General features: G+C 39.0%; 1 protein-coding gene across 7 annotated transcripts in view; it reads left to right on the top strand.

Moving 5' to 3' along the window:
- The window catches only part of qkia (QKI, KH domain containing, RNA binding a), a 94,375-nt gene that overhangs the window by 54,701 nt on the left and 17,055 nt on the right, over positions 1-22,619 (top strand). For 4 of the 7 annotated variants that reach the window (XR_013889401.1, XM_080211605.1, XM_080211603.1 and 1 more), the window contains exon 4: positions 7,377-7,538. Coding sequence is in view for 5 of the 7 variants with exons in the window: in XM_080211605.1 (XP_080067731.1) it covers positions 7,377-7,538 (162 nt within the window). In the remaining 2 variants the exon portion in view is untranslated. The remainder of the gene's footprint in view (positions 1-7,376; positions 7,539-22,619) is intronic. The other 3 variants (XR_013889402.1, XM_080211604.1, XM_080211602.1) reach the window with 1 other exon arrangement.

The following is a 22,619-nucleotide window of genomic DNA, read 5'->3' as shown; positions in this document are numbered from 1 at the left end:
CAAAGTGTCTTGGTATTTCTCCCCCTCCCTTTTGTAGAGTGTCTGCAGTTTGGCTATCAGATCAAGAAGCTGGTGTGGACTTTCTCTAGCTGCTTATACTTCCTGGAGTTTTGTCCTGAATTGCCTGGGTGCCTAGAAGCTCCCACGTTCCACAGTTGCAGCTTAAAACCTGTTCAGCCTTTGTTACAGTAGTTTAATTATTTAATTAACTTAGTCAATTTACTGTGCTTATTAAAGCTAGTACCACCTACAACTTGTACATTTTTAATTACATGTTTTTTGCTTTTCATTTTAGTTCTGTCTTTGATTAAAAACACAACTGCTCCCAACAAGCTTCACTGCTATTCCCAAAAATTTATAAAGAAAATCTTAGTTAATAATAAATTGTACCAGTATTTAAAGACAAATGAGCAAAATGAGTAAAATACTCAACAGAAAATGCTGGAAAATCTCAGCAGTCTGACAGCATCTGATAATCCCACGTCAGAACTGAAAGCAAAGAAAATCAGAAGATTTATACTGAGGGTGCGGTGGGGGTGGGGTTGTTTAATGAGACATGGGAAATGTAAATGATGATGATGAAGGTTAAGAAATGGGCCCTTTTAACACCTAAGTGATACAAAAGTGTGAATGGCGGTACAGATGGCTACCTGAGGAATGTGGCAGTTGCCCTGAAGGTTATAAATCTCTAGCATTAATCCTATCTGATTTTCTTTGCTTTCAGCTCTGACAAAGGGTCACCCAGACTCAACACTGATCTGCTGAGCTGCTCCAGCCAGCATTTTTGTTTTTAAGATCTGCAATAGTTTGCCTTTTAAAAATACTCATCAATCAATTCCTAGATTTTTATAACCTCCCACTTGACTTTCTCCAAATCTGGTCATCCAGAGTCTCAACACCACCAGCAACTAATTCTTTTATCTCCCTGGCTCAGCGCTCAGCTTCACTGTTTTGTCTCCGTGCCTTTAGAAACAAAGTTTGGATAGAGGGAAATACTACCTTTAACATTTTCCAGTGGCTTGAAGATAAGTGTGATGCACATTTTGTCAGCTATAAAACCTTAAGTCCACTTTTTTCAAAGATGAAGAATGTAATAGCTTGTAGTTCACATGACTCATTCTTGATCATTCAGGAGTCTGAAGAAAAACAACAACAAATGGGTTGTTGGTTAAGGATACCTTTCAAAGTAAAGCCCATTGGGGGTTCTTATTTTAAGCCTAGCTGGTTGTAATCATACTGGTGAACTGCCTCCAATGTCTTGCCCATCCACACCTAGGCAGCCACTTTTGATGTACATTCGGGTTCCATCCGTGACTGTGTCCATGTCAGTTTCATCCACCTGATTAGCATTTTCCACTAGCTTGTCCGTTGATCCAACAACTGTCGCTACCTCTCTTCAATAAAACTTGTAGGTGTCAAAACCTCTAATTTAATTTTGGCACAGACTAGAACTTTCCTGTCTGGCTCTGATTTTAGCTTCAGCTGATATCTGTTTACCTTCCCGACTGCCACGTCAAGCTCAGATGTGGAAAATGATGCACTGTTCAACCCAAAGTTAATTCCTTTTCTTTCTCTTACCACACCTCCTTAGTCCACTTGCAGGATTGATTGAGTGTGCTGCCAAACTCCAATCTTTTAATCATTCAAATGGATATTAAGTTATAAATGAGCTATTGGGCTGATGCACTACTTTAGTGTTGGGTTAGATCCAAGAATATGGATCCTTTCACTGCAATGTGTAACTTTAAGATTAATTTAAGGAAACTGATACTGTGACTTGGGAATCAGGTTCCTGGTCTTTCCATATTGGATAATTTGATCATGCAGTAATGGGGATTCAATGTAAATATCTCAAACTACAGTTCTCTTGGCGATGAAGGTGGGGTGATGTAGGTTTGGCTTTTTGTTAGTGATTTTGCGGGTTAACAATGATTCTAAAGCTGCAGTTGACTCAGTTCCTTGCCCTTTTGGGGCATGGTCAACTTTACTGGATATTGCTGTGCAGTTTTAACACTTTTTTTTAAATGGTTGATTGGAAAACAGTATATTTTCTTGTTTTGGCTTCCAGAATTTATGAACTTGAGAATAAGAGGGGAAATTAGAATTTACTAGCAAAACTTGTATTATCAATTGAATAAATGTAGAATAGGTGGGATGTGTTGAGAAGTCCAGTGGATTTATAGGAATTTGTGATTAGATGTTACTTGATGTTTGCTCCAATCTACCAAAATGTTTTGGAATTGCTTTGCTGCAAGCAGTTATAGGTTTGAAAAACATTCTGCAGGAATAGAATATACATGTGCATTAGAAACTGTAGGCATCCCAAATTATTGCAACCAGTATTCCTGTAATGTCACCAGTTTCTTTTAATTTAACAAGAATTTTTTGCCTCCCCCAACCCTCTAATGTTGGCACCCTGCTAAGTTCCTGAGCAGATGTACCTCGATGTCTAGTGCAATACTCTTATAAAGAATTAACTATTGATGTGGAGGATATATGCCTGAGGCTAGTGATGCTTAAGATTACTTGTCTACTAGAAAACTTGTATCAGAATGTTTAAAGCATATTGACTGCTTCATTGTGCTACAAACATTTCTAGCTTTTAAAATGCAGGAATTTGTTTGTACTTGTTCCTCAGTTGTACTGATAGTTTAGCTTCAAAGTTTTAAATAACGACAAGTTGTTTCTCATTGCATCAAACTTTGGATTTCAATAAGTTGAGAGATTTTAACTTGCCGATACAAATGCAGAGCAAGGAGTCGAAATTCACACTTTGCAATTTAGTGTTGTAAATGCCTTTATTTCTACCTTACTTACCTAGGAAAGGAGGAAAATAAGGCTAGATGTTTTACCACCCATCCACACCACTTGCACCCTTGATACTTAATATTTTGTGCAAAAGTCATTTTTATTAAGACAAGCTGCAGTGTCAGTGCTGAAGGTCTGATATATTAAACTTTCAACCATGGCTTCTCAGTTTCTGTATCTTTCCCATTTCCTGTTCTGATCAGTGTTCCTTTGCTCACTTGTGCCTTTGTGGCTCCAAATGCAGAATGTACAATGCCATCTGCAAACACACTTCACTTCCCTCAAAATATATGTAAATAGTTGACTTTGAATCTAAATGTGACACTAGATGAGTGCAAGAATTTCTTGAACCATTAAAACTCTAAGTTTACCCAACTACATAAGCTGAGAATCATGAAAGTCACCTTTTATTACCAATTTAAAAATATTCTAAGGTAAATTTTCAAATGTTAATCAAATTGCCTTTACTGATTCACAAGCCAAAAGAATTCTGGATTTATCAGTGGGAATTGGCTACAATTTTAAAACATGACTTAATGATTTCTGATGGTGAAATTGTAAGCCAGTATGAACAATAATCCATTTTAAATGTTTTTGTCTGAGGCTATCTGTACAGTTAATGAGCTTAAGGGAGCTAAATGTTGTGGGTGGTTAATGTTTCAGTTCAGCTGTTATATCCACCTACGTTGTCTTAATCTAAAAAAGTACATTCACACTGAGTGCAACGTTGATGTGAAGTGATTTTCGACTGTACAAAGTATTGTACAGGTATTGCCAAAGGCCAGTATGTATCCAAATAGGAGTACAACTGATCATCAAACTCTTTGTTTAGAAGTCAGTTTAGGTCTTGGTCAAAGTTCATACACTAAGTTTAGTGTTTATCTTCTGCCTCACCTTGCCTTGGAAAAGGGGAAAAGTTGAGATGTTTGTGTTTTATGGTTTTTAGTCTGTCACTTGCATCCTTAATAGTTAAAATTTCTAGTGTCATGCAATACCTTTTCAGCTCCACTGAATCACAATGGATTGACTGCAAAAAGAGGGCCATTCAGCCTGCTGTCTGTGCCATCTCACTGCAAGAGCAACTTGGCCAGTCCTGCTGTTTGCCTTTTATCCTGTAGTCCAATACATTATCTCTTCAGTTAATTATCCAGTTCCCTTTTGAAAGTCACGAATGATGACTCCACCTTTGGCAGTGCATTCAAAATTAACCTGATTCTAAGTTTTTGTAGAGATTTATAGCATGCAAGAGACTTTTTGATCTATCATCTGTGCCAGTTGACCAGGAACTATCCAGCCTAATTCCACTTCTGGCTCTTGGGACCATAGTATATTCCAACATGACTAAGTGCATATCCAAGCACTTGGTAAACATTATGTAGGTTCTTGATCCTTCAGCCATTTCTGCATCTATTCTGTACGGCCCCTCATAGTTTAGAATATTTCTATCAAGTGTCCTCTCAGCTGCTTGTCTTTAAAGAGAATGGCCAGATTTTGACATTTACACGTGACTAAAGATCCTCATCACAAGCTATTTCTATTTCGTCTCAACTTCACTCCATTCCTGAAATGGGTACATTAGTCTGCCAAACCATGTTTAATGGTGGCTCACCATAACTTCCTTTGCACTCTTTTTAAAAAGCCTAGAATTCTGTTTGCATTTTGCTTTCTCGAGCTGTCATGCCACCTTCAATCATTTATCCATTGCTCCAAATCCTGCACACCTTCAGAAAAATACCTCTAGTTTATATTGCCTTTCCTTGTTTTTGTACCAAAATGTATCATTTCATGCTTCCATGCGTCAAATTTCGTCTGCCACAAGTCCACCCATTCCTTCCTGTCATCCTGAAGTCTTATCACTGCCATCCTCTTTTTATAACACTTCAAGTTTTATCATATGCAAATTCTGAAATTGTGTCCTGTGCACCTTAATCTAGGTTATTAATATTAATCAAAAACAGTAGTCCAATACAAATGCCTGAGGAAACCCATTATAAACCGTCTGCCAGTTTGAAAAACAACCATTCACTGTTACACTTGTTTCCACTGCCCATTTTACTCCATGAACTTCAACTTTGCTGGCACTTGCAAACATAGCCCATGTACACCACATCAGCAACATTACCTTCATAATCCTCTGTTAACTCATCAAAAAAAGCTCAAATCAAGTTTGTTAAAGGTGATGTGCGCTGTGCTTTCTCTCCTTAATCAACTTTTTCCCAGTCACTTTTGCTAATTTAGTGCCAGATTACAGTTTCTAAAAGCTTTCTCCCAAAGAGATCAAATTGATTGCAGAATTGTAGTTGCTAGGTTTATCCTTGGGTTTTGAGCAAGGACTTAACATTTTGTTTTCTCCAGTTCTATCTTGCCACCTCTGTACCAAAAATGCACTGAAAGATTACAAAAACTGTCTTTGCAATTTCTATCTTGCTTTCCTCCACATTCTTGGATGCATCAGTCCAGTATTGGTGACTTACTGATTTAAATACAGCCTGCCTTTGTAATACCTCTAGCAATTTTTAGCTCATTGTGGTTTCGGCTACCTCTTTTGCAATGACTTTGGCATCATCTTCCTTGGTAATGACAGATGCAAAGTATTCATTCAATCCCTCAATTATCTCTTGTGCTTGTGTAAATTCCTTTGTTTCCCCAATTTGACTTGACTCCTTTTACCATTCATTTAATATTTATATGCCTGTAGAAGATTTCTGGGTTCACTTATCTTTTCTTGTACGCTTTTCCTTTATTTTTCACTTGCCTTCCGAATCTCCTCCAGCTTGCTTCTCACTTATTTATTAACCCAGTATCTGTCACGTACACTCTTTCTTCACCCTGTTCTTGTAAGACATGTGACCTTTGAATACTTCTGTTCGAAACAGTCCCATATTTAGCAAGCTGGTGTACTTGTTACAGAAACTTTTAAATGCCACGCTCTCAATTTAACCCTTTTTTGTGTGCTTTATAAAAGAAACACATCCGAACAAATGTGTTGTACGGTCACCGAATCATCTAAGGTTTATTGCATTGAAAGAGGTAATTTGGCCTGCTGTGTCTGTACCGGCTGACCAGTAGCGTCTAACCTCATCCCGCTTGCCAACTACTTGGCCCCTAGCCTTGTTGGTTAAGGCACTTGAGGTGCATATCCATGAGCAAGTTATTTACAGCAGGGAATTAACATCTAAGAGTACCCCATCTTTTGCATTTTGAGATGCAAGTCTTTCATTAGTTCAGAAATGACAGCCTGCAGTTTGCTCAGCCTCCTTAGTTTTTCCATGGTATGAATGGAATCTTTCAACTATATGAAAGGGCAGCTTTTTAAACATGTATGATCTTCACCTTGAAGCATGATAATCTTTTTAAAACTGATTTATTCCGTTGAAAATGTTGGAGTAAAAAAGCTTTGCAATTGCACCAGCGTCAGTGTCCATCCAGTTCCTGTAAAATTAATCCACTCGGATACCTTAATGAATGTTTTTGCATCATGAGCTATTAGAGGGTTGTATATTTTATTACCAGGATAATTTCACTTGTGCTTGTTGACAAATACGTTAAGACATTGCAAAATTTCATTTGGCTTGATGACCAAACCTCAAATCCCAGGCACTTAGGATAACTCTAACTTTTCAGTGGTTTTATTCGGTGATGTCAAGGTGTTTGTTCCGATTGATTAGTTAGAATCAATGGATGCCCTGGTAGCACAGTGGTTAGCAGAGCTGCCTCAGTGCCAGGAACCTGGGTTCAATTCCCAGGCTGGGTCACTGTCTCTGCAGAGTTTGCACATTCTCCCTGTGTCTGCTTCAGTTTCCTCCCGCAGTCAAAAAGATGTGCAGGTTAATTGTCTTGGCCTTGCTAAATTTTCCCTCAGTGTACCCGAACAGGCGATGGAGGGAATTTTGAAAGTAACTTCACTGCAGTGTTAAAGAAGCCTACTTGTGCCACTTGTTAGACATAAATAAACTTAAACTAGAATCAATACAAAGTCAGTTGCATTGTAGGTTAACATTTTTAATGCGTGTTTTTATTTTTCTCTGCTATTCTTAGTTATGACAGATGAATACTACCATCTTGTCTCGTTTCAGCAGTGATTTACTTCATACTGAAAGGCGGATGCAGAATCACTTTTTTTGTTTGTTCATGTTTATTTTGTCTTGAAATAAAATTTTGGTCTGTTTCTAGCAAGTGAACATTAAATCACAAGTAATATTTGCTCCACTGATTTTTGTTTTTAAATTTCATTATTGGGTCCTACTCAGTTGCAACATATGAAAAACTACTATGCAATAAGCATCACCAATTTGGTTCCCAATAAAGTTTTCTTGAATGTAACTTTTTAATTGCCTGCCGAACACTCCACTTAATAACGAGGGCTGACATCATGGATCTTATTTTGCACAACCTCCTTGCCCTTGCTTCCTTTCTCCTTGATGTATACACAAGACAGAGAAGGAGAATGAGGATAAAGTATGACAGGGTCATTTGGGATGAGGGCCTCTATGGAGCATGAACACTGGCATAGACCAACTGGGCCAAATGGCTTGTTTCTGGTGTAGATTCTATGTAATTCTATGTAGGTTTTCCTGTCTTTACAGGAAGAACAGAACCGAGGCAAACCGAACTGGGAACATCTGAATGAAGAGCTCCATGTATTAATAACTGTTGAAGACACACAAGACAGAGCAGAATTGAAATTGAGAAGAGCAGTAGAAGAGGTCAAGAAACTACTGGTGCCTGCGGTAAGTTATTTCAGAAGGTTTAAGCTGATGCTCTCGATGATGCTTAATACATTCTGTAAATATTTTAAAATGTGATTAATGGAATCGTTGCCCTTCCATTTAGGGGTTTAATATATATTTTGAAGTAACTCTATTTAAAGAAAATACTTCATAATGGGTGATGTGAATCTTCAACGTTACCTACCATAAGTAGAGTCCTTGACAACTATTACCAATGCTATGGTGTACTCGAACCTTTGCGTTATTAAAAGTTGTAAAGATGCTTCTAAAAGCATATCAATAATTTTTTCTAAAGACTTGGATTGCTTTCACAAATGGAAGTTCAACTGTCTAGTAATTCTGGAAGCACAAAGAATAAAAATGAGAAAATTATTGATGTAGACTTTCTAGCCTTCCATGCCTAGATGCTTGTACAGAAGCTCCTTCATACACTGACTAGTTCCAAGCAATTATGCTTCCATGTTGCTTTTATTACCATTTCTTGTACCAAAGCTTCAACAATCTCTTGTTCCTCCCTAAATCAGTTGGCAATCTGATCAACAAGATGTTAAATCTGTTGTTTTCAGCTTGATGTTTTCCAGGCTTACTGCATCTGCTCAATGTGAATTTCTCATCTAGCCTGACAAAGGAATGTGTGTGCCAAGTATTAAGAGGCCAAGAGTTAAATATGATGTAGCTTATGTTCAATTGACCTTTTTTTGGAGTCAGTAGACTGTGATCCTCCTTTAAACCCTACCCCAACCCAGACTTACCCCTTCGTTTTCTCTCTCTCTCTCGTTCTCTCCTCCCCCCCCCCCCCCGCCCCCAAAACACACACAATGTACAACTGTGCATTTTATCAAGCTTTATATTGTTCATTCTGCAAAGTACCCCTTTATGCTTGAATGACCCTAAATTGTGACAAACTATAATGAAGTCAATTTCCCCTGTTGTGGAAAGGGATAAAATAATGAGTTACATCATTTGAAGTGTAAATGGTTAACTTTTCAAAGACTGCCCTGGTTTTGAGCCAGTACATTTGCCCAGAGAAAAGCCTGTGCACTAAATAACAAAATATTTTCGTGGTGATGCTCCCTAGTTTTCTAGATCTGAATAACCACATTTTGATGCATGTATTCCACTTGCTTATCAGTGCAGGCTGACTTCAAGAGAAAAGGACTCTTCATTATCCACAAAAATAGTGGTGGTCCTCTTGTATGATGCAAGCTGACAGGTGATTGCTGAATTTAGGTGTTGCATGTTTGGTGCTTAGTTATGAATTAAGAATAATGCAAAATATTAAAGATGAAGTGCATGCATAAACAATACTGTGCAATGTTTTCTGTAAATCCTGTGGAAAATTGTGAATATATAGTGACATTTTTGTAATTATTTTGGAATAGGAGCAGAAATAAGCCATTCGCCCCTTGAGCCTGCTCTGCCATTCAATAAAATCGCGGGTAATCTGTTAGTTTGAATTCCGCATTCCTTATCTACTGAATGTGTAGTTTTCAAAAACCGGTTGGGTTTCAAGCTGGGTAAACTGATTTTCGCCAACCCTTTAGGCAGTTAAAAAGTAACTCCTGTAGGGGAAAGGAATATCAAACCTCGAGGGAGGGCTGTCACTGTTTAATCTATTACCACAGTAAGAAACCTCTCAACACTAGGTTAAAGTCCAACAGGTTTATTTGGTAGCACAAGCTTTCAGAGCACTGCCCCTTCATCAGGTGAGTGGGAGTTCTGTAGTTCTGTTAACAAATGTTACCAGCCATGGAGTGGCAGTCTGCATTTTCCTTTTATACTAAGGAAATCACTGCAAAGATTTACAAATTCCAAACTGCCTGTTCTCTCTCGCTCTCTCTCTTTATCACATTAACCGTTTTTCTTTCACCCTAATTAATTCTTAATTATGCATGGAGAACCAGATTTAGGTCCTCCTGTACTGTCAGTATTTTCAGTAAACGAAACTGCAGTATCCATTTGTTTCCCATTATTATTTCTCTATCTACTGACCTTTTTAACGTACAAAAGTGGTTATAGTTCAAAACTTAATTTACCCTCAAAATAACACTACCTTTTTTGAAATGGCAATGGTTAGCCAAAGCTTGGTTTAATATTTGAAAGCTATTGACATTGGTTATACAAATTAACTTTTCATTATGGATAAAGTGATTCAAGAAACCCAGATTTCTAATGGGACTTACTTAGTCTGGAAAGAACAGAGCTAATGTGCTACCTGACTTTTTCCCTCAAGTTAGTTAGGCTTACATTAACATTCATGTAACATTCAGTGAGCAAAATGCCTATCTATATTCACTAGCATGAAATGGTCTATTGAATTTTTCAGTATAATTAAGCTATTCTATTCATAAGCTTCCTTTTGTTTTGGCTTGTATTGTATTGGAATCCTACAATAGCCTGCTTCTCTTGAGCTGATCATTAAAATTTAATGGCTGTCATGGGTCTGTCCTGCAATGCATTCGCTAATTTAAGATTTTTCAAAGCAATTTCACATACGTTGTAGTGATGACCGGTTTGCATTTATTTGCTTGTTGGTTAACTTTGTGAAAAGAACACTCAAGGTTGCAGACTACTAAGAATGATGGAGTGTAACGTCAGTTGAAATCAATATTTTATGGAGTCCTCATGTCCTCTAAATAGCAAAACATATTTCAGTGGTTAATGCAAATGGTTAGTGAATGTGGCATGTATTGGAGTTTCATTTGCTGGATTTTGCATTAAACCAGCATGTAAATGGCCAGCCCTTTCTACACTTGGATTGAGATAATAGTGAATTCTTTGTTCGTTCAACCTTCATGAAAAGGAGAAAATTATCATCCCAGGAGATTTAACTTTTTAGCGAGGGAGGCCATTCTTACAATAGATAATTTGATAATTTTGGCCTTTGAAATTCTTGATCAAAACTGCTGGCTAAAGTATCACATTCTGAATGTTATCATTTCTTGCATGCTTTCATTATTGCAACATTAGCAATCGTTCATTTTATTGTAATTAATGAAACTGGCAAAAATCTGCCTTTTCTGGTGTGCACTTCTCGTAACTCTTAAATGTTATGTTAAAAACAGAAGACAGAATCATAAGAGTTCAGAAAATATTTTGAGGGTGATCTCAACTTTATAAATCAAGAGCATGAAATTGTGTTACTAAACAATCTAAGTTTAAATTTGAATTCAAAGCAGTCACCAGGGACAAATGGCAGAAATTTCATTATAAGCTCTTCTTTGGCAGAAGCTCTTAAATAGATTATGTTTTGTCTCCTTACCAATACCATTCTGTAAATGAGTTAGAGATCAGAAATGTCAACAAAAACAATGCCCTGAAAGATCTGTTTGACAGATGATCAGTCTGAATATTCTTGTGATTTAACGCTGCATGTTTTAGTCAATTGAAAACTGACAAATTGGTTTTAAGGTTTGGCTTGTGACTGCATCGAATTGGATTTATGGTTATGTAAATTTATGGCAAAGTCGCCAGTGTAATATATTCATTAGTACTTTCTCCTTTAGTGGGAGATGCACCTGCTCTGGTTGATATTCTGCCTTTCAGATCTGTTTACAGATGATGAATCTGATGCCCCAATGAAGTTTCTCAGAATTTGGTGACTGCAGGCAATAAATGAAGGTTTATTGCCTGTGGTCCTAAATAATCAACATGTTTTTACATAAGTACAACTGAGTGAAGAGCTAATGCCAAAGATTTGCCAATGTCTGGTTTACTTCAGTGTTTTGCTTTACGCTGAAGGCGTCTTTTGGCTTCTTTGGTAGGCCATATCACACACTTAATGTGTGTATTAAAAGTAGTTGATGGCAGATTTGCATGGGTGTTTAGTTTGAGTTGATTTTAAGGGAATCCTACTACATAGTTGTAGATGTAATGTTTAAGAATTTTCGCGATGCCATTAGAGATACCCATGTCATCTTGTGACTGAAGGAGCAAAGCAATAACATGCTAGCACTGCATTAGTGTAAAAAGTTGATATAAATGTGCTTAAAATAAGGTTTTTTGCTCCCTCAATTGTCTAGCTACTAATAGTCAAATTTGATAAGTCTTCCTAAATTCCTATCTGAGTTGAGTCAGGTGGGACAAAAGGAGAAGGCTGATGGGGCCATGGGCACTCTTTAATCTGTTTAAAATTTTTTCATTGTACAATCGTTGCGTGAGAAGCTGGACTCAAACTGTGGAAGAGTATTTGAACACAAACTGGTGGTTGCTGAGTTTGACAGTTGCCTGGAGTAGATTGGAAGAGTGCAATACTAATGAGTAAAGTGAATTGGAGCAGTTAGTGAATGCTGAATAAATTGGGGGACATTGTGAAACAGTTCAGCAAAGGATGGTCATTAAGCATTGGCTGCCTTCTGATTGCTGGTTGTTGCAATCGTTCTGCATGTAATTAGCTTTCGTTGTGATGCATTAGATTTTTTAAAAATTAGATTTATATGAAGTGCAGAATGTAAGTTGGATTCATCTTGAAACCAGATGTAACTGCACAAAGTTAGGATCATTTATTTGCAACAGATCTATCTAATTGTGGTTAAAAAAAGACTAAATATGATCTGATATTAAGTGACAGTGGTTCACATGTTTGCTTGTGTGAGCAAAAGTGCTGGTAGCACTCATTGGCACTTTGTAAAGGTCATTTCCAAAAGCACATCATATTTCACCTTCATTTAGTGAAGAAATGCCTCTGGACTTGACATTGCCTTGTACCCCATCACAGATCTACCCTTCACAACTTCCCAGGCTGAAAGATGGCTGTTGGTAATGAATTTGCTATTCTCATTTACACTAGCTATTGACAATCTTGAAATGTTGCCTCGCTTACTCTTTTTTCTACTTTTCATGGCCATGTCTTTTGCCTTCTGTTTTATCTCTGACTTTCCCTTTTTATTTGTTTCCTCTCTTCCCTGCATTGTACTGCTTCTGCCATGCACCCCCCCTTCACACACACTCTGCACATTGACAAGCTAGCTATTTCATTATTTTTAATTTCCTACATCTAATGTATTTTGTGCTTTGTGTAACAATTATCTTTTCAGGGGGAAAAAATCCTTTTTAGAAAAATATTATTGCTTTATTTTCCAAAATGCAGGCCAGAATCAATGAATTTTCACAGCCAAAAGGAATAAACTTGACAAAGATTATAAACCTTAATATCTGTCTCAGACTGTTTGGCCTAATTTATTTTTACCAACCTTGCCCTTACTCCTTTCAGTAATTCTTTGAAGTGAAACTTTGCTTTAGTTTGATATTACATAAGACAGCATCTCTACATTTAAGCTTCATTTTGAAGCGCATTGGACCACTTGCTGTTTCACTTATTATTTCTGGCCTGATGCTCTTTTAATTGCCTGGTGACACTTGATCATTGATTTGTACTTGATTAAAAGCTGCTTTTATAGAATCCATGAGGTGGGAACAGATTTGCTACATCTGATTTTGTTCTTGACGTAGAACTACCTCCCTATCAATTGTTCGATGTCCCACTTGATTCTTGAAGCCTCCAAGTGTTGGAATTGGCATACTTTTTTCATTCAATTGTGGGACATAGTGTTGCTGGCCAGCCAGCATTTATGGCTCATACCTAGTTGGCTGAGGGCAGTTGAGAGCTGACTTCATTGCTGTGGCTCTGGACTCGCATGTAGGCCAGACCAGGTAAGGACAACAGATTTCCTCCCCTGAAGGACATTAGTGAACCAGATGAGTTTTTCTGACAATGGTTTCGTGGTCATCAGTAGATTCTTAATTTCAGATATTTTTCATTGAATTCAAATTCCACCATCTGGCAGGATTTGAATCTGGGCCCCTAAACAGCTGACTTTCTGGAATGATAGTTTAGTGTTAATGTTGGCAAGTGTGAGGTGGTCCACTTTGGTAGGAAGAATGGTAGGAAGGACTATTACTCACGTGGCGAAAAACTGCAGCAGGCGACGGTGCAGAGGGACCTCGGGGTCCTTGTGCATGAGTCGCAAAAACCCAGCTTGCAGGTGCAGCAGGTGGTCAGGAAGGTGAATGGGATGCTGGCCTTCATAGCGAGGGGGATTGAATATAAAAGTAGGGAGGTCTTGCTGCAGCTGTATAGGGCATTGGTGAGGCCGCAGCTGGAGTACTGTGTGCAGTTTTGGGCGCCGCACCTGCGCAAGGATATTTTGGCCCTGGAGGGAGTGCAGAGGAGGTTTACTAGGCTGATACCGGAGTTGAGGGGATTGAGCTATGAGGAGAGGCTGAATAAACTAGGCTTGTACTCGTTAGAGTTTAGAAGAATGAGGGGAGATCTCATTGAGACGTATAAGATGATGAATGGGATGGATAGGATAGAGGTGGAGAGACTCTTCCCGCTCAAAAAAGACAGTAGGACTAGGGGGCACAGCCTCAAGATAAAGGGGAGGCGGTTTAGAACGGAGTTGAGGAGGAACTTCTTCACTCAAAGGGTGGTGAATCTCTGGAATTCTCTGCCCGTTGAAGTGGTGGAGGCTGCCTCGCTAAATATTTTTAAGAAGCGGGTTGATGGGTTCTTGATAAGAGAGGGGATTAAGGGTTATGGGGAGAGGGCGGGAAAGTGGAACTGAGCTGCGACAGATCAGCCATGATCTTATTGAATGGCGGGGCAGGCTCGAAGGGCTAGATGGCCTACTCCTGCTCCTATTTCTTATGTTCTTATAATACCACTAGGCCATCAGCTCCGTCAATACACTCAGTTGGCAGAGTATGATAGTACATGAGCTCAATATGCAATTAGACATCCCTTCTGTTTTATTGAAACCTAAGTTCTTGTTTTCTTGTCAATACTTCTGTGGTGCTCTTTTATTGCGCAATGCATTGCTATTTTTCATTCTTGTAAAAAAAACAGTATTGTTATCAGGGATGTTTTTCATGTTATAGCAGAATTGAACCAGCTTCAATGTTCGGTCTATGGAATGTTTAAGTTGTGATACAAGTGGCATGTAAATTTTACATTGAACAATTAAGAGCTTTGAGCAATTTTAATAGCTAGATTGTGGGAAATACAAATTCACTAATCCTAGTAGGGCAGTAATTCTGTACAAAAGATTGAAATGAGATTGAGACTAGGTAAAGTTCCTCTTGTGTAAAGTGGATTATTAACACTAGCAATTGACTCCTAATTTGGAAACATCGGATAATAAAAACCCTGAAACAGATTTTTAAGGAAGAAGGCGTGTTACAATTCTTAATCTGGCAGTATTATTTTTGAAAAGCATTGTGTACTGTTGTAACATAAGCTAGAAATACAAGGGATGAAAATTTTAATAATTCTTTACTTCTGGGTCCTTTGGCAATTAAGTCAAAATATTGATGTTCAATTAGTTCCTGATCAGGGATTGTAGAATTGCCAGTCTGCAAAAATGGCTTTTACCCAGCTGTAACTCTTGAATTCTCCTTTCTCCCACCTTTATTTCCTGGATGGGAAGAAAAACACCAATTTCTATAGGTTCTTTCATTACCTTTTTTATTAATGTCGCATGTAGGCTTACATTAGCACTGCAATGAAGTTACTATGAAAATCTGAGTCACCATGCTCTAGTGCCTGTTTGGGTACACCGAGGGAGAACTTGGCATGGCCGATGCACCTAACCAGCGTCTTTCCGACTGGGAGGAAACCCACACAGACATTGGGAAAATGTGCAGACTCACAGACAGTGACCCAAGGCTGAAATCGAACCCAGGTCCCTGGCACTGAGACAACAGTGCTAACCACCGTGCCACCATGCTACTAGTGTTAGGTCAGCTCCAGCATTTTCCAGCAAATTAAGTACTTTGGAAATGTCATGAATGTTGTAAACGCGACAGCCAATTAACATCCAAATGAGACAAGTTAAAAATAAGTCTAATTTAATTAAAGGATTGGCTTACTAGCCAAATGCATATTACAATCTTGCCAGTTCTCCACTGAGCTGACATTTGACATTTTGAACTTCTGTGGTTTTAGTCCATTATGCTGATTGCAATAATCGCCTTTTCTATTCTTTAAAGGGACTGACACTTGCAATCCTGTTATAATGTGGGAGTTATTCTAATTGTGGGTTAATATTGGTATCAAGTAATACTTGTAGAAGTTCAAACTCCTGTTCCACACTTACTACGTGCCTGACTATTTGTCTAAAAAAAAAGCCCCCTTTTCAGTTTAATTTGACTTGTACACTTGATCCTGAGATTTCTAATTAAGGATTTCACTTGTGTACAGAACCTGCGCAATAATTCATAAATGTTGGAAGGAGTGAATTTCTTGAAATGTGTACAAGAGAACATTTGAGGGCCTAACGAGGGACACAACTTTGCTAAATGTAATTCTGGGGAATGAAGCTGGACAGGTGGTTGAGATAGTGGTGCGGGAGCATTTTAGTGGTAGGGACCACAACATGGTGCAATCTAAGCTTGTGGATGAAGAAATAGACAAATGGCAAAAAAAAGTTTTGGATTGGGGTAAGTGGAGTTAAGTAAAGTAGGACTAGGTCAACTTACTAGTGGGAAAATCTACAGAAGAGCAATGGAGGAAGGGGTGAGGCGTTCAAAAAGAAGAGAGGAAGGGTACAAGTCTAGCATGTTCACTCTAGGCTATAAGGACGGAGTAGCAAGCCCACAGAACCATATGTGACCAGAGATATTCAGGCTATGGTGAAAAGGGAAAAAAGGCTTTTTAGTAGGTACAAGGGGAGCAGATCAATGGAGACATCAGTGAGGTATAAAAAGTGTAGGGTGGAAAGAAAGCAATTTAGGAGTGCAAAGAGGGGACATGAGAAAGCTCTGGCTGATGAAAGTAGGGACAATCCCAAGACATTCTATAAATATATCAATGGGAAGAGAATAACCAGAGTGTGAGTAGGACTCATTAGGGACCAAGGGGCAATCTGTGGGTGGAGCTACAGGACATTGGTAGAGTTTTGAATTAATACTTCATCTGTCTTCACCTAAAGAGAATCAGGTTGAAGTTATTTGGGGTGAGACTGCAAGGTCCTTCAGCAAATTTGACATTAGGGAAGGACAAAATATTGGAGGTGTTGGCAAGCTTAAAAGTGGGCAAATCTCCAGATACAGATATATTGTACCCCAGCCTGCTGTGGGAGGCAAGGGAGAGATTGCAGGGCTCTGACCCAAAATTTTTAATTTCTCTGGCAATGGGTGCGGTGATGTGGAGATGCCAGTGTTGGACTGGGGTAAGCGCAGTAAGAAGTCTCTCAACACCAGGTTTATTTGGTAGCACAAGCTTTTGGAACACTACCCCTCACCTGATGAAGGGGCAGTGCTCCGAAAGTGTGCTGCCAAATAAACCTGTTGGACTTTAACCTACACGTTTGGACATGTTTTGATGTGCTGCTCAGGTCCGTGCTATTTCCTTTTTACACACCCATTCTTTATACTCTGCTTCCCCTCCCTTAAATTTTGAGGAATTTTGACCTTGTGTATAGTCTCAATTCCTTGAGCTTTGGACACCCTTCAGTGCCTCTCCTCTGGCCTTACAGAGCAGGCTCAAAGGGCTGAATTTGTCTACCTGTGTTCCATTCTATGCATGTTTCCAAGCAAGCTTGATGCCACAGCTGGGATTAATTTCTGCGTGAGCTAATGCTTGCAACCATACACACTTGCAGCAGGCATTAGAGCATAGAACTGGAAAGTCTGTCACTGTTCTCTTCCCCTCCCCCCCCCCCCCCCCCTCCCCCCCAAACTTTGTACCAAACCAATTTGCCCCAACTGCTGCACTGACTCAGCTCACTAACACAGTACAGCCCAAGAATCAAGCAGAAAGACTTTATTTGTTTAGCAAATCTGGACATCAGTAGCAAGGGCAACATTTATGTACATCCCTAATTGCCATTTAAGTGAAAGTGAACCACTTCTTGAAGTGTTGGATCCATATGGTGAAGGTGGACTGAACACAATTAGGTCAGGAGTTCCAGGAATTTGACTGAGACATTGAATAAATTTATTCAAGCCATTGAAACGCACTAATCTTTTACATCAGTAATTTGGAAATTGACTGGAGACTGTGCTTGAATTCCAACCAAGGATCGGGCTTTAGCTAAAGTCTAAGCTTTTCCATTCTGGATAATGGCTGCTGAATTTTGTATTCCAAAAGGCTTGTAACCTTCTTTCGATCTTTGGTCTCAGCTTGTGTACGCAGCCATGAAAATCCGTAATTCAGTTTCTTTAATATCAGATGTTGCAACTTGCACTGTTGCAAATAAAATGATCATTAAGTTTTTCTAAACAATGTTTAAACATCAGTGAACAGAATCTGAAAGATTCAAATTCTAAAACTTTTGCATCGTTCTATGAACGAAGAACAATGGGGACCTTCTTTCAAAACCCAATGATGAATTGATCACATCTGAGCTTTCCTTGATGACCTATCTATTCAAAAAGAAGTAATAAAGATATGCTGCTTGAAGAAACTAGGAAGGAGATTGGTCTCTACTTTAACCATAAAAGATTGATTCTCCATCCTTGTCAGCTGTGTGTATGTTAGGCTAAATGGGGCAATATAATAAATCATGGTAGAGAGATGCAAGCCAGATTTAATTAGCGATTTTATTGCTTCCTTGTTGATTCAATCTGCACAGCTAGGAAGTTTGCATTCTCTCCACATACAATGAAGGCATTAGCCCATTCTAAAAAGGAACCAGGAACACTGGTGAATTTGCCTGGTAAGCACTGCATGTTTGTCAGGGACTCTACCCAAAGCATTGTTAATAGTAGTGCACAAGAAGGAAAATTGCAGCCAAGTTAATGTGCATTCAGAGTCCAGTACTTCAGGTCATGCTTTTAGATTAGTGCGCATCTTTTCCAGTGCTAGTCATCCTCTGCATTGGCATTTCTCATCTATATACTGCCCCTTGGCAACATAATCCAAAGGCACAGGATTAGCTTTCACAAGTATACTAATGCCCCAGCTCTACCTCCCCATCACTTCTGACTCTCCGCTGTTGCTAAAATCATCCGACTGCTTGTGACATCCTGTACTGGATGAGCAGAAATTTCTTAGTTTGATATTTGGAAGATGAAGCCTTTGTTTTCAGTCTCGCATTCCAAGCTTTTCTCCCTAAAAGTATTATACTGAATCTTTTCAACTGAACCACACAGGCTGAAAGTTGCAGACTTGATTCCTGCTCCATTCTCCTGTGTATCCCATGTACAAATTGACAATTTTGGAGAGAAAGAATGAGAAACTCCTTGAATGCCAAAGATGCAAAGTTGGATTTGGGCTGTAAAATCCAAAGATGCTTGACTAGTTCATCCCCTTATTAAAGGATTGATCACTTCAAGGACCTCGAGTATTGAACTATGCTGCATAATTGGATGCAGGGGAGCTTCCTTGCAATAAAAACTAATTTTCAAGATTCACAGTGCTGAAAATACCAATAGACTGGTTCGGATTACTTTGAAACTTAATTGTTGTAGTAAAATTAATCTACAGTTTGACCTAGATATTGCAGAAGAATGCTGGAATTAAATTGAGTGCTGACTGAATTACTTGCGGCTATTCTGATTTGATGAGGGGTTTTGAGACTTGTACCTGGGAGAACTAAAAATAAATAGTGCAATGTGGTTCTTTAATCCCTAGTTGCGAAGAAATTGTACTGTTACGCACAGTTTAGAGGCTGTTGTGTTGAAACAAAACCAATAAAATAAACAACAGTCTTTCTTCCCATAGACTGTACCTATCAGTTAAGGGTCAGCCTTCATTCATTAAGTCACCTTTGGTCTTGAGCTGAGTAGAGATATTACCACAGATGACCCAGATCTTGAGCAGCAGCACTGATTGCTTGAAGAGCACTCAAATTCCCTGATGCTGCACTGTTGCACATTTCTACTGGGAGTCTTCTAAGCCTAGCTTTTCCAGTGCAGCAATCGATCCAGGAATTCCCTTGGGAATGGAGTCTGGGGAAGCCCCTTTTTACAGAAATCGCTGTTATATGGTAAGTTCTTAAAGATCCAGTTTGAATATTTGTAAATGGGTAATTTGGATGGATCACTACCCAGGTAATGAGCTAGGTTTTAATGCCTAACGTTTTCTATGTAGGTAGGTTTCCTGATCCAGGTAGGTCAGACAGACCTTATTCAAGTTTTCAACTCTTAACATATTCAAGAGGCGGCTGGATATAGCACTTGGGGCAAATGGATCAAAAGTTATGGATAAATAGCAGAATTAGGCTGAATTCTAATGAATGGTGGAGTAGGCACGAAGGGCCAAATGGCCGCATCCTGCTCCTATCTTCTGTTTCTATATAACTCTTTAATAGAGAACCCTGGGAACAGAGGAATTGTCCATTGGAAGTTGACATTCCCACTTGGGCTTTGTCAAAACTTCCACAAGTTCCTGATGCACATCTTTGGTCAGGGTTGTGATGATTTGGAAACTGGAAGATTTGGTTTTCCTTTAGGATTACAATTACTTGATTTAATTTTGTAGTTTCATTTGAAATTAGCCCAATAGTTGACTTCACCTAAATTGCTGCTTCTCGCTCCTCTAAGCTATTCAGAAGCTACTGCTCCATCCTCCACCCAGTTTAATATTTATTTGCAGCTAGGTGCTGGACTTTGTCTGTTTCTGTAAAGTGTCTTCCAATTATCTTAAATGAGCTACATTAATGAACTGTTTTGTTGTGTCTGCAGTAGTACACTCAGCCCCCTGAGTTAGTGAGCACTGCATCTAGGAGATCACACTGGCCTCGGGTTTGTGCCTTTTTTAAGCAGTTATAGCCAATGCAGGTGAGCAGAATGTCTGTATGGAGTTTGTACAGTCACCCAAGGCTGGAATTGAACCTGGCACTGAGGCAGCAGTGCTAGCGTACTTCCTCTCCCTCAACCCTTCTCCCCCTCTTTTCTCACCCACTCTTAAACAGTACTTGGGAGCTGGTACCGATGCGAGTTGGTGTTTTTCAGATAGAAGGAATGAACAGAGATGGTCGTTCTTGCTCAATGTACTAATGCTGTAGTTTAAGTTTCAATGCTGCTTGTTGGAAGCTGGAGAGGGAGTAAGTTTGGCACGTGATCATGTGTTGGTAGTAGTAGTTTTATTGGTTGTTAATTGCTTTTGAATGTTTGCCTATAACACATGCAAGCTAAATTCATAATCTTTTATGATCCATGAATTATAATAGGCACACTAATATTAGATGTTTCTTTCAGTCAGTATGAAAATGTCGCATTGTTGCATTAACAATGTGTCGCAATGTAGCCCTTGCAATACATTATGCTTTTTGAATCCTTAATTGAAAACAAAGGTGTGGCAAAAGATTCATTTGCTTAGTTGGTCTAAATATTTTTAGTTTAGGCTTCTACAGAAATTCAGTTGGAATGATGTGTTTTTCATTTTCCTTTCTATCTTACGGATATAATATGGACATTTAAGGAGGTAGGGTATGGTAATGGTGAGAGGTAATCTGCGCAATGTTTGCAAATCTCAATATTCAGGAAATTAATTTTTTCTTGTCCATGGGATGAGAGTACCACTGATAAGGCATCATTTGATGCCCTTGAAGGTGCTGGTGACTTGCCTTTTGAACCACAGCACAGTGTGGTATATCTTACAGTATGGTTAAGGAGAAATTCAGAATTTTAACCAAGTGGCAACGGAGGAATAGCAAAATTCTAAGTCATGATGGTGTGCAACTTGAGGGGAATTTGCTGATAATGCTGCTCCCATGCACCTTTTTGTCTTTTGTGATGTTGGTTATGTATTGATAGGTGATGTAAAATGAGCCTTGGTGTGTTGCTGCAATGCATCTTGTAGAGACTTGCTAGCTATCTTGGCAGTCTTTATGGCTTGACTGGCTCACTTTTGCATGCAGTCTAGAATTTGAAACTTGGGTCCCAGGGATGAGGGACTTCAGTTAAGTGGCGAAACCAGAAACAGATATATTTGAGTGGTGCTCCAAATTGTAGCCTATTTTAGGGTAAATGAGAAAACTATCCTGTGGCAGAAGGATTGGTAATTGGAGGACACATTTTTAGGTGATTGGCTAAAGAATTGATGGCAGCATGAAGTTTGTTTTAATAGATCAGTTGTCTGGATTACACTACCTGAAAGGGTGGTGGAAATCAGGTGAGGGGGTGGATTGGAAAACCACTTGAAGGGAGCCATTTACAAGCCAATGGTGAAAGAGCAAGGTAATGGGATTAACTGGAAAACTCGATTGGGGGGTGGAATGGCTTCTCATCTAATACCATGCCCCTTCTGAATTGTATCATTCCTATGGTCATCTTACCTGACATCATTTGTGCAGACTTGAGCCCTCTGAGCTCTCTAACCTAGTGTTGTGTAACTTTTAACAGCCGGTCCATTTGGAAACCTGTTCTACATCATTAATACAATGTCTTGTACAGTGTTATAATTGAGGGCTTAGAGTGTCCTGGGTACTCGCTGATCACATTTTTCTTTTTCTTCCTGTGAGCTCTTGAACTTTTAATTTTGCTCTCATTGGCTGAACCAGCCAATAAAACTGTCTTGTACCATTTGGATGATACAGCTGACTTCACTGTCATACATACTGTGAATGTTCAGTGGCGACTTGGAGTATTTAAGGTAGGTTTAGTGACTTTTTATGGGAGAAGACGCCAGATGTTTTGGTTGGAACAGCCGTTATATTTTATCCATCTGTTGTCTTAATCTGTTCTATCAGAGGAACGGACAGTGTTAACTGTGGTGAACATACATGAGAAAATGCACATTGCAAATGTTGTTTTCAGTTCCTGCAATTGTTCTAATATATTGTAAGCCGACGATCTGCATGTTTGTGTGCATGTATGTTTTATGTAGCCTTTCGTAACCAAAGATGCATCCTATGAAAGGAGTGCATAACCCAAAACAAAACATTGATCAAATTAGGACCTAACACCAATCTAAAACTTCCTTCGTGTGAATATATTCTAATTAAATGTACTGGCTATTGAGCTCTAGTATGTGCACCTTTCTTTGAGGAAGGAGGATGAGTACAGGTGACTGCTTGCTTTGTAGAAAATTTGTCCATCACTTCCAGCTTACAGCACAGCTGCCACAAGTTAGCAAAATGCAGTATAGAGGCTGAATGGCATCCATTTCCCTGGAGTCTATTTAACTTTATAACC

Source organism: Carcharhinus amblyrhynchos, chromosome 24, assembly GCF_965287045.1.
Source record: "Carcharhinus amblyrhynchos chromosome 24, sCarAmb.v2.hapA, whole genome shotgun sequence".
NCBI lineage: Eukaryota > Metazoa > Chordata > Chondrichthyes > Carcharhiniformes > Carcharhinidae > Carcharhinus > Carcharhinus amblyrhynchos.
Note: the sequence above shows the minus strand (reverse complement) of the source record. Positions and strands in the feature narration are given on the sequence as shown.